At 24.7% G+C, this 14,106-nt stretch overlaps 1 protein-coding gene across 1 annotated transcript; it reads left to right on the top strand.

Annotated features, from left to right (window-relative positions):
• The first annotated feature begins 4,373 nt into the window (after nt 1-4,373).
• On the top strand, nt 4,374-6,705 carry LOC136968954 (uncharacterized protein MAL8P1.12-like). The gene has a single exon (XM_067263033.1). It carries the CDS (start codon nt 4,426-4,428, stop codon nt 6,391-6,393), a length of 1,968 nt encoding a protein of 655 aa, XP_067119134.1. The 5' UTR covers nt 4,374-4,425; the 3' UTR covers nt 6,394-6,705.
• The last annotated feature ends 7,401 nt before the right edge of the window (nt 6,706-14,106 follow it).

The following is a 14,106-nucleotide window of genomic DNA, read 5'->3' on the forward strand; positions in this document are numbered from 1 at the left end:
TTAAAACCATTTCTGTAATCAATATGTATTAATACATTTAATATGTATTTAAATGTATTAATGTAAAAATTAAAGCGTAATTTTCTACACTCCCTGTAGACCTACTTTCAAAATTTAAAAAAAAAAGTAATGTTAATATTAATAATAAGTAAAATAAAAAAATATCAATTTCTAGTGGAGTAAACAATTCGTATAAATTCATTTTTTTAAAAGTATATACCTAATAATATATCTGTTTTTAGATATGAAAGATAAAGTCTTCTAGTTCCCGCTATATTAAATTTTGCATTGCCGAAAGAATTTTTTATTACTCAACTAAAATATTTTTTTAATTTTTCTCAAAATAAGAAAATGCATATTATATATTATTCTAAGTATGTAGACAATTTTACCGGATTAATTCGTCATTACGATGAATATATCTTTTATGACTGAAACAGTTCGATTTAATTATCTAAAATCTTTTGGAATGGATTAAACTTTTATTTTTTCATATTTAACGAAGTTATTATCGCAGACATTTTTTCAAAAATTATTTTTTAAAATTTGTTTTTTCAACAATAATTACATACGAAATAAAGTTAGAAGAAGTAATTTATTTCAAGAATTTATTTTTTTTTAAAAAAAAAAAGAAAAAAGTAAATGATGAATGCATCCAAGAACGTTTTTACATTTATCATTTACTTTTCATAATTTATAGAATATATTTAACAGAATAATGTCGAGTTAAGGATTTACGATTGGATAAAAGAAATAAAGCTCTAGAATTAAATTGATTTCTGAGAATTATGAGGAAGTGTGAATAATTAACAAATCTTTAACATTTCGGGCAACCTTTATATTTTTTAAAAACAAATAAATGAGCATTTAAAATATATTTATGTCATCTTTTAAACGCTTTCTTTCGTCATCAAAAAATGGGTTTTATTATTTTTTTTCGTATTCAAATTAGTATCAGAAGTTTTTTTATTTTTATTTTTATGAGCGATTGAGCATGTTCAAATATTCTATAAAATCTACTTTTCTATTCTTAAGAATATTTTTTCGTCTAATATAACTATATCATAAACAGTAAACTCAACAAAAGACTTGCAGATTTTTTTACTTTTTTCTTCAATTTAGTATTAGATAGAATAAAACGAACAATTACTTATTAAAAAAAATAAAGGTGTTAATGTATTTGAAATTTAAAATATATATACAGTATATATATTACTTAGATTTATTTATTTTTCAGATTAATTATTGAACATCCTCTGGTTGCATAAGTAACGGGTATATAATATTCCTATGAAAAAAAGCAGGAGATATATGCCTTATGCCCCTATATTTCATCTATTGTAGCAGTCTCAAAATATGGACTACTGATTCACGCGACCATTAGTCCGTATATAGTGTAATATAAAATGCAATTCTATACTATTTAGCTAGAGGAAAGAATGTTTTTTTTATGTACCACCTGATATTATATTACTGAATAGACAAATATATTGGCATGCATCTAAGGTGATTTTTACACAGGATTAGTGGGTGGTTTGCGCTTCATGTTTCTCAGTTTAAGTGGTGCGCGGACCATATAACTTTCAGATCCACTGTACACAGTCCTGATTACAACTAGAATAATAATACAAGTATAATTACAATGAAGTATAACTATATTTTCCTGTTATTCAAGCATATTTTTTTATAACTTTACTAATGTCATATTCTGTTCTCTCATTAATCATGTATAAAATAGCAAATGTTTTAGTATTACTTGGCTTTAAATTTTATAAATTAGCAATATTCTTTTTAATTTCAATCACTCATAGATGTTAGATTCTTATTATTTACATGTTAATGGGATATATTATATTTATACATTGATTGAATTAAATATATTTATTTATTAATAATCTTTATATTAATATTAAATAATATGATATAGTTTATAGATAAAATATTTACATCCTTAATCTAATTTTTATAAACCGTAATTTTTATAACAATTCTTAAAATATAACTATATTTAATAAATTTAATATTAGTATTCTTTATAAATATTACTGTTATTTTTCATATTTTTATTTAATTTATAAACTTATCAGAGACTGATTAAAAAGTTTGACGTCTGAATGAGCATATAAATCCTATTTTTCAAAAAAAAATCAAAAATAATAATATTTAGGAGTTAATTAATTAATGTAATATTTTAAAATATTGTATATTAAATGTTGAAAGATTTATTTTTATATTGATCTTAGACTAATTTTTTTAATTATTATTTTTAGTATATATTAATTATATTTTTATCTTAGTCTCATCCAAATAAATTTTATAATAGAAAAAAAACATTTCGCTTTTTTATTTGTAAAAAGTTATTGCTGAATAACGCTTAAGTTCGATCTTAGAAAGCAGTCGTAAAGCGCGCCGTCGATTTGTATCCGAGTCTCGTAAAATAAGATTTTGAAAGGTACAATTTTAACTAAATAGTATATCACGGAAGTGGCCAACAAAAATTAAAGCCCTTTCTTATAAGTATAATATAAAATTTACGTCTGTAATGAAAGTACGGTTTTAAAACAGAAGTCGTAAAGCGAGGTCTGCTTAAATCGTTTATTATACCTGAACTAAAAGTAAAAAATAGTTTTCTAATACAATTTATAAGTATTATACACGTATATAAATTCTGTGAGGTTTTACACAACGTTTATTTCTTATATTTTAGCAATAAAAAAAAAACAGTTCAGATTGTTTCTGCTAAAATTAATCTGGTCTTATTTTTAAACTGGTTAATTCCTTTTATAATAATTCATGTCCTTAATAATTGATACTATTCGTTTCTAAGGATATTAATCTGCAAGATTATGCTATATATTTCTACATATTTTCGTTAATTCAATAAAAAAAATTTTAATTAAACTGTTAAAACTATATCTAAAGTAATTCGTTTACATATAAAATTATGTTTAAAACATCTGGCGATATTCTACAACTGGATATAAAACTGCATTTATAATATAACAAATAAAATATAAAATGATTATTTAAAGTAAATAAATCTTTATAAATATTATATATGAAAATATTCTTTTTCGAACAATATACCATTAATTACTTTTGTTATGCAATTAACCCACGCTGCGTTTGAAATACACCTACAAGAATTTCAAATACAGCCAATAACGTCATCTGTGAAACAGCAATATTTAACAACTTTTCGAATATAATATTCATATTTATAATATTTAGAATCTCGAACAGGTAAATCTATATTTTGAGACATTTGTAGTTTTATAGTAGCTTTTAAAATGAATTTGAAGATACTATAGAAATTTGACTCATTTAAATGAAATCTAAATTGTATAAGTCTTTATATAATTTTATACTGTAAAATGCTGTATAAAAATAAATTATAGTGAATATCATTTATTTGAAATATCCATTACACAATTTAGTATTTTTTTTTAATTATTGAGTTTTTATAATTTAAAATATTATTTTTAATTATTAAAATAATTAGATAATTTGTATCTAATATATATTTTAGATTTATAAATATAAATATAAATATGAATTTTTTTTTATAACTTGATTCTTTGGAATCTTGTTAGCATTTACAGAATCTAAAATCATAATTTTAATTACTGTATTTAGAAAATTTTAAAAATATTATTTACTATAGAAATTTTCAAAGTAAAATTTTAATTTGATTAATTTCGAAACAGTTTTTAAAATAATTTTTAAGTAATTTTATATTATTCAGCTGTAAAAATTTAAATTTTTAAGAATTTATAAAATAAATTTCATAACAATTTTCAGCTTATTTATTTATTTTTTTATCTTTATTTTAATTTGATGTTTATTGTTTCGTTATATAAAAATAAATAAGAAAATTTATATATTTAAAATAAACTTATTTGCACGTTCAAATTAAGATTTTTATTGTCCTGAACAGTTAATGTTATATTTAATATATAATTATATAATATTATAACGTAATTTTTATTTTATTCGATATTTTTATTATATTCTTATAATTGATTACAATTATTCAGGACCGGATTTAAATTTCTTATGGCCTAAAGCGTAATGTAATTAAGCTATAGCTTGTTTAGCATATATCTAAATTTGGCTGTGCAACTTTTATTATATTAATTAAATTTATAGCCGATAGTTTTTAATTAATCATTAATTATTTTATTTTACACCAGAAAAAAAAGGAAGTAATAAGAAGAAAAGCATTAATATTTAAAAATCACTTCATTTTTCAAGAAGATATCGTTTATCTCAATAACAGAAATAAAGAGAATTTTAAAATGGAGTATAACATAAAATGATATATATATATATTTGTATCGTATTTTAATAATAATAATAATGATAAAAACAAATATTTAATTATCGAAACGTATTTGTGTAATTATATTTTTAGAGAAAGAAAAAATGTCAGATTCTACAGATGAAAAAAAATTAAATCCTGTAACCAAAGAGGTAAATGAGGATACATTACATAATCCTGAAACTTGCAATGATGTTAAATGTACTTTGGATGATACAGGATTGCAAGAGTGTAATACAACAGATGAATCTGTAATTAAAATTGATGATTCTATAAAAACTTCAACTGCAGCATCGAATTACATTAAAACTGATAAAACAAATGAAGAAATATCAGAAATTTTGCCGTTTGATAATAAAGTCGAAGTAATTCTTCAGGAAAATAAAGAAATATTGGAAATGTCACACGAATGTAATAATACTATTATTTCTGTTAAAGATAATGAATATAAAATTAATAATGAAAAGGGAAAAGAAGATTCTAAATTATGTGAAACTAAAGAAAATAATGAAACAGAAGATTTTATTGAATTTTCATTTATTTTCGAAGAAAATTTTTCACAGCAGTCTTTAATGAAAGAATACTTAGAAGAAGAATCAAATATATTTAAAAAGTCTTCGGATAATGTGAATTTATTAGATACAAATACTCTTGAGGTTGTTAATGATACTGATATTAAACAAGTTAAAGATACTAATCCATTAAAAGAAAGCTTAATAAATAATTTTTCTAATGAAGAATTAACTTCTACTCCTCAAATGTTTGAAGAGAAATTAATCTGTGTCAAGAGATATGAAGAAGAAGCATTTCCTCAAATTTCTAATAAACATGATCATTCGAATGTAACTTTTAATAATTCTACATCAAGTAAAGAATCGTCACAATTATCGGAAGTAACAGAAAATTTAGTTGATTCTTGTTTGCCAGAATTAGAAGTAAAGAAGAATGCTGAATTAATGAAAAAATTAGAGCCTGAAATGAATAAACAGACACAAACAATTCATACGGTGAATGAAGAGTTATTAGATGTATCTATCACTGAAAAAGAGGAAATTTCAGTTGTTCAGGAAAATATAAAAATAACGAAAGAATTAGATAATCAAACTTCAGAAAAAATTTCAGTCCAGGAATCTTTATCAGAAAACTTTAATTTGTCTCTCGTGTCTGCTTCCCGTGAACAAAATAAACATACCAATTTAGATAAAGAAGTGTTTGAAGTATGTGCGGAAACATCACATCAATCAGAAAGAATCATAAAAACTGTACCAGACAAAAATTCAGAAAATGATTTGAAATTAGATATTCAGAATTTAGAAAATCAATCAACACCACTATATAAAAATAATTATGAACTACGAGAAGAGTCTGTTTTAGAGAAAGAAACTGTTGATTCAGCTGAGCAAATCGAAGAACCGTCTTCTGTTAAAAAAATACACCATAGAGAATCAATTACGAATGTAAACGAAGATTCCATTACATCTAGCGAAGTATTAGAATCTAATTATCCTACTCCAGTTGATGATATCGAAATTAAAGAATTAATTAGTAGCGAAACTAATTACCATAAACTCTTTCCTGATGAAGGAAGTAACGATATGATAAATTCAAATATAAAATCAATACATTTACATGAAGAAAATTATATTCGGATAAATTCTTGTGAATATAATTTTGCAGAACGAATAATTTGCGAATGTTTTGTGAGAAATTCAAAAGATATTTCAAAGCATGAAACTATTGAAAGCGATTTTGGGAGGAAGATATCGGAAACGAATGCATTAACGGAAACAAAAGCCTTTGAATCTATTGAAACTGATAAAACGAATGATCTTTCAGATCTAGAGTCAAAATCGATATCTTCAGAAATCGATAAAACTGTTAATAACTTAAATCTTCAATTAAAAATTGACGAGGAAATTCCTATTACAGAAATTTCTGCTGATACTTTAGCAGAGAAACTCTTTGGATTAATTGAAGAACATTTAAATTCATCAAATATTAAAATCTGCAGACTTTGGCAAAGATATCCTACAAAAACACTACAATATATAAAGGCTGGCATGCATAATTAAAAAAAGCTTTTACGTCCATTAAAATCATTAACCATCATCGAATGGTGATTAAATATTAGGTAATTACCATTTTATGTTTTTAAACTTCTCCATAGTAATGAATAAATATTCAAATTTATACGATACTAAAAATATCCGCAAAGAATATAAATAAATGTTTTTCAATAAAAAGAATAAATTAAATTGTTATTCAGATCCCAGATCTACGAAAAACTATCGATGTTGAAAGTAATTATCTTAATTGCTTTAATTGCATTTTCACAATAAATGTTACCTAATTATCTACAACACTAAATATTTGGAATAAAAAGATTAATATTGCTATAATTCTATAATTATTTCGTTAATTTTTTAAGGTAATTCTTTTAAATTAATTTCTATAATAAATTAGATTTGATATTTAACGATGTATTTATACTAATTAGTAGATTCACCATAAATTTAATTCAATGCTTATTTGCTAATTTAAAATGAAAAACTAAACTAAGAGCTGATTTTATCCCATTAACTAATTAATTGAATTGTATTTTAAATGTATAATTAAATTTATTCTGTTGTGCAAAATTTTTTAAAATAATATTAAAATATTTATAAACTTTAATTCTTTTCTCCCATTAATAACAGGTTTATTGTATGATTATCAGCATATGAAAATTCAAAAAATAGTTTTTTTTTTTGGAATTGACTTATAAATTTCAAAGGATCTATTTTTATGCTTAATATGTTCATGTCGATGTAATTCATTGATTCCCTTGGTTTCTACCTATTCTTCGACTTTTTCTCTGTTTGCAGAAGTTTTCTTTATTAATAAAAAAATTCCCAGGTTTTGACGGTTCTAAAGACAAATTAGGCGTTATTATTGCACCCTCCTCTTCTTTGCTTCTTATTGCATGTACAAAATTGTATTTTTCTAAAAGTATAAGGCTTTTTTCTTCTTATTCAAACTGGATTTTATTTTTCATTGTAAATTTAAATGAAAAATTAGATCAAAGGAACAAAAGACATTTGTTTTTAAAAAGAATAAGTTTTTTCTGTCGTCTTTAATAGTTCTTTTGAATATAATTATTTAGAGCATCTTAGTGGTATTGTCTAAAAAGTAATAATAAATTATTTTAAAATGTGTCCTTTCACAAATTATATTATAAATACATTTCTCGTGCGTAAAATATTACGAAAAGTTTCTTAATTAAAACTTTAGTTCTAGAGATAATATTATTGAGACTAATCAGTTGATTAGTATCAGGCATAACACATTGTAGGCTACGTAGACAGCCATAATTACACCCGTTATAAACGGGCTTGACTAGCAATAGAGCCAGACCCTCTTATAACGGACGACGGACCATATTCGATTAGTATGGCATATAGAGGTTTAACCCCAGAGGGTGGTTATCCTATTGATTGGAGACGAATTATAAAAAATTTATAATTCTTATTTTTATAGCCAAATGTGACTACGTATCCGGAAAATATTCAAATAAGATGTAGATAACCGGTATGGTTAAGAGATGGGGAAGATGCCCGGACACGTATTGTTCGTGATAAATTAAAGGGATCCAGATCCAATAATAATTTATCAACTATAATAAAACAAAATAGATCAGAAGGCAAGACGGAAATATCATGATTACCAATAAAGCTAATACTGTAATTAATTTTCAACGGAAGCAATCGAAAAATGAGCAAGTATGTTGTAAACAGGAACTAATCGATATCGTAAGAGTATAAATAATATATATTTTCAATACTATAATTTCGGAATTAAACCACTTAATTTGCACATAAAAAAAATAATAAATTAATTTCAACATACAATATGTATGTTAATGTACAAATATGTTATATATTTTATTTTAAATAGAAAATTGAAATACTGTATATCGAATCTTTTATACAGTGCTTATTTTTACTTTCTCGGCTCTATTATAAATAAGAATAAGGGAAAGTATGGCGATCGGCTCCCCCTTAAGATTTTTATATTTTTTGACTTAGGACACCTTGAAACGTCGAGAAATGCAAAATAAATTCGGGATTTTTTTCTGTATATATGGTGTATGTGTTGTGTGTTTGGAGGGACACGATTTTGTTCACCATCTTTCAAGCTTAATAATTCCTGTGCATTTTGTCGAAAATTTCTGAAATTTGGCGGGGAGATCTGTGTATTAGGTCTGATCGATGCTATTAAATTTAGGTGGTTAACTGTCGAGGTGTAGAGAGATAAAGGGGAGTCGTGTGTTGTAATCGAGTAGAGTCGGACTTAATGACAATTTTCCTTGTTATTAGCATTTACAATTTTTTATAGAACTCATCCCAACCATAAAATTAAGCTTTTTGCCATTTTATAATAATCAAAAATATAAAAAGTTTTTAAAATAAAATATGATAACAGAAGGAGCCACACACGCAGTTTTAAATGTTGCCTGGAAAGTTAAGCAACTCGTTGCTGAATTTTTAAGTAAATGATTCAAATTTCAGGACAATTCAGGACAAAAACTTTTGGGAAAATTCGAAATAGAAACTTTCTCTAATTTTATACATTGCATCTAAGTATAAATTAAAAATTATATCTAATATAAAAATAATAACTTGAAAATAAATTTATTCCTTATTAAATCGAAAGCAAATGTAATTTTTATACTTAACAAAAATTCTAATGTTTACTTCATGATATTACTTCACTTTTATATTATATTATTTCTAAGGCAAAGTACTAAAATTACATTTTAAGAATTCGGGATATTAATATTTGAAAAGTCTGAAATTAGATAACTTTTATTTTTTGGAAATATAAATTATCATATTAGAAACTTTTTCACAATTTTTTTATCTTTTCGGGGAAAAAGATGACATTTATCAATTAGAAGTAAATGCTTTTTATTTACTTCTAAATTTTTGAGATAATTCATATTTTATATTCACATTCTACGTGTTTCTGTTTTCAGCTATTTTAGAAGTAAACCTGTGTAAATATTTAATATAATCTATGGCATTTTCTCGCTGGATGAAAACAAATCATATGTTCTAAATCTATATACAAGTACTGTATTGTTATTTTACCCTTAATTTTTATACTTAATAACTTTTGCTTTCAACGATATAATATCTTATTTAACATTTCATTTGAATAGTAATTCTGCTCTCCTTGTATATTCTTCTTTCGTAATAATTTAACAGATGTTACAGTACAAAGTACAACAAACTGGTCAGAATATTTCTAGTTTCGTTGAAATAAATTTAATATACAATTTTTACATAAAACATTTAATTAATACGAAAATTTATAAACATCGGAAAAGAAAAGTATTAAAAGTTCCGAAAGTCGAAAATAAAAAAAATAACGAATTTATACATTTAATGTTTTTCTAAATTTTTACTTTTTACATTGTTTTGGATATTATCGAAAATGTCGCTCTCTGAAGTAGTTGTTTTTCAACAACTTCAGAATATCATTGAATAAAAACTTAAGAAATTCTAGTTACACAGAATGTTTGCTTTGATTAAAGCAAGAAGGCAATCTACCGAGCATAAGACTTTTCTATGGTCCCTCGTATATTTAAAAGTTAAAATATATAGGATATATGTTCATAATATTACACTTATTTCTTTCAAAAGTATTATTTTATTTAAAACTTAAATTAACAAAATAATTCTATGTTAATTGTCCTCAATATTATCACGTTTATCTAATAAAATAAATTTCTATATGGAAGATTATTTTATTAGATAATTATGCTAATTATTAATTTATTAGCCTCATGGTAGCCCAAGACGAATCCGGTTGTATCGTTTGATTAATAAAACCGTTACTTGAAAATTTCAGAAACTTGGACATCCGTAGAAGGGGCAAACAAGTGCCTCATTTGCCCTTCTACGAGTTTTTATTCTCCTAGGGTAAGAATAAAAACTTCCAGAAATTATAATCATACAAGTGATTGAGATATGCAACTATACGTCCTCGATCATGGGAATCTTTGATGCAATACTGTACTCTATAATCTACTTCAGAAAAAAACTCACTAAAAAATTAAATACAAATTTATTGATATAATTATTTGTCTCAAAGCTTTACTCTCTGGAAAATTTCAACGAACACCCATGCTCAGAAATCATAATCCAAACTATAGACAAAATCTAAACATAAATATGAACCAAACCCGAACTATCACCTACTTTTTTTGGTTTGCATCTCTGCCACGAAGTTCTACCTAGTGATAAAACGACGATCTATTTTCGTTTTATCATTCGGTATAATAAGAGATAAGTTTACAAAATTTATTTTACAGGAAGTAAAATCTATATTACATTTGTTTTTGTTTTTACTCATTTATTTCTAGCTTTCCAGATAAATAAAATCGCCGATAAATCGAATAAATCGCCTACATACGTGTATTTTGTTTATTTATCGAATGTCGTTTTGGTTTTATCTACTAATATTTTGGGCTTATTAGACAAATAATTTGTTGTGTGATATTAATCATAGATATTTATTTCTTATTTTTTTATTTCCATTTTGTTTCCTGGGGCAAATATTTTAGTTTAAAGATTTAAAATTTAATTTGAAAGATAAACGTGCTATTTATTTTATATAGAATAGATAAATAAGGATTTTATATTTAAAAACTTACTATTTTTATCGTGAAAAATAAAAATATCTCAAATACAGTTGTATAAAAATACTTCGTATTTTTTTTTTGTACTAGAATTTAAATTTAAAAAATTAATAAAGTGATAATTGAAAAGACACTTTGAATTGAATTATAATTTCTATATATCTATTTAGATAACTAATTTTTAGTATAAAAATAAATACTGGAAAAATACAAATACAGTACAGTAATTTTAAAATGAAAGCGATACTAATTAGATGTGAATAAACCTTTTTAAATCAGATTTGATTTAAAAAGGGAGGAAAAAACTAGACAAATGTGAAGAAAGCAAAGATTTTGACATTTTTAAAATTAATATAATATCTGAAAAGAAAAATCTGAAATATAGAGGGGGAGGGAAAAGGCGCAAGTCAAGGCTTAATGCAAAAAACCGTTACCTATTTCAATACTAATCGATGTATTAGAAATAACTTCATTTAATCTTGTCATGAGCATTCAGTAAACGTGACATTAGCATTTAATTATTTTAAACTATGTATTTCTGAAATCTCACGTCCAAGTAATAAAATTATTTTCATAATGTATCGATTAATTTTATACTCAGATTTAGATAAGTTTCTGCATTAAACCTTGACCTGTACTTGCGCCTGTCTTTTTATAAATTATGATTACAGAAAAATGAATATTATAGCTAAAGTAGAAATAAAGGATTTCTTAGCATCTGTTACAATTTCATTAAATGCTGAAATTATTTACTATTTGAATGTTTTGATATGACATTGTTGTTATACAACGTATATATACTGTTTCTACAGTACAGTACTGTACATTTCGATGTAAAAGATTAATTTTTAAACTTATTCGTAAATTGTAAAAAATTTTTAAATTAAATATAGGATTTTATAGCATTTTTTATATATTAATATTAATCAAATTTACTGTAAAATGTTATATATTCATTAATATAATAATAAGTAAAATAGCATTATTGAACTTTCTAAGCACGTAGACATTATATTATTTTTTGTTAGAAAGACAGGCATAATTATTTTTTATAAAAATGTTCCAGTCTACAGCTTTCGGGTATTAAATGATGTTTTTGAAAAATTCGAAAATGAAAAATTACATAAAAATATTTCCTGTTGAATTATCTTTCGGAATCTTGTGTATAATCCATGCATCATGGAAGATGGACTGTTAGAATTGCAAAGAAAAAATTAATTTTTGGTAAAAGTAATTTAAATAATGAATTTTCTAAAGAATTAATTTTGTTGAAAAGTTTAGCAGAGATGGATTAAGAAAACTAACATATTTAAATGTAAATACGAATTGTTATTTGTTTCCGTGCATTTGAAGCATTTATTTTTGATAAATATGAAGACAGACTCCATTTTAATAATTATTTTTTGTTCTGTAAGAATTATTTAATAAGTTTTTCTAAAAAACACATATAATACATTTTCTTTTGTACTGAGTTTATGTAAAAATTACAATAAAATCTCGCTAAGTAGAATTGTTGTCTCGAAGCTGTCTGCACGTCCAGCTACAGTATAAGAATAGGGTTTTCCATAAAATACAGTCTCGTTAACTCGAAATTATCGATACTTTTAACTGAAATTTATTTTCCCGTGTACTCTTCACACTTTGGTAGGTCCCGTTATCTTCATTTTCTTTTATATATCCGTGTGAATACAGAAGATTAAGATAAACAAACATTATGGCTCGATATCGAATGCGACATCACGCCATTACAATATCTCATCGACATCCTTTTTACTCAAACAGTAAGTTACTGGTGTTTAGGTTGTCAACCTTACGAGAGAAAATTATCATATCTGCCCCTTGAAATTATTGTATTTCACTTAAAATTATCGTAAATCCATCTTGATCCGTCACACTTACGCTCTCTATCCATAGATGTATTAACTAGGTTCCCCCTAGGTCTGAATCTCTCTTAAACTTTTTATCTAAGATCCTTTTTTTACAACAAAAAAATTTTTAAACCCCATTTACAATGAAGTTTTTACGACTCCCCCTTATAAAAACGGCCCCCTTACCCATATGGTGCAAAACAAATATCTGAATGGCGTAATCCAAAATTTACGTTTATTCATACAATCTCAACATATCAAGCATATCAATCTTAACAAATATTTATTAAATACGTAACACATTTCTTTCTTTATAAAACGTACTTATTTCATATGAATAAACCTTAGTTTTTCCAAATTTTTGCGACCTCTTAGCTTAGGAAATGCGCGCCCTATGTCAAAAAAGGCTCAGTCCTAGACAGCTCACTAGATGGAAACTACTCTGTAATAAAATGTATTAATGTAGTACTTACATTTTGTACAAGTAGAAGTATAATGGCATTTCAACAGAACGTTTATTTGTACAAATTTTCTTTGTACATCAATTTGATTATTTTATTAGTCAGTCTAAAAATATAGCAGTTAGCAGTCTCGGAAAGTATGAAACAAGTGCGCTTATAACCGAAAATATATAGTAGTATCTAACGAGTAAGCAAAAACTTCCGAAAATTTAGTAACCTCTAGTGGAGAAAAAGACACAAAATATCAATGAGAAGGTGATACGTACAGTAAAAAAATGGTGATTGCGAATTAAATTTTTTCAATAGTTAAAGGTTATTTTGAGAACAAGACATACTCGATTTTTGAAATTATCGTACAAAACCCCATTATCGTACAGGCATTATTGTACAGATGGCAACTTTGCTGGTTTTCTGATTGGGACAGGAAGGGGCACCTTGACAACACTTAAAAGCGCCATAAACTGTATACAATTGAGAAACGGCTCGATAACGGGAAATTTGCGGTATAGGAAATTTTGAGTAAAATCGGATATTAAACTCGTTAAATCGAAATTCTAACTAGAAGTTTTATAATCCTTTAAAATCTAATATTAAAAAACATTAAAATTTCGTATTAACGAGATTTTACTGTATTTCATTTTATACTTAAACTGTTAGAAAATATTTTAAAATAATTACGTAATGTACAAAAACAAAATTGATTAATAAAAAAATAGCTAAATGTTATCAAGACTTTTCGAATACACATATTTAATATTTAAATTTATTCTACGA

Source organism: Centruroides vittatus, unplaced genomic scaffold, assembly GCF_030686945.1.
Source record: "Centruroides vittatus isolate TY-2023 unplaced genomic scaffold, ASM3068694v2 contig_1035, whole genome shotgun sequence".
Taxonomy (NCBI): Eukaryota; Metazoa; Arthropoda; class Arachnida; order Scorpiones; family Buthidae; genus Centruroides; species Centruroides vittatus.

What these genes read in the sequence shown, in the direction of transcription:
- LOC136968954 (XM_067263033.1), top strand. Translation starts at nt 4,426, where the DNA reads ATGTCAGATTCTACAGATGAAAAAAAATTAAATCCTGTAACCAAAGAG.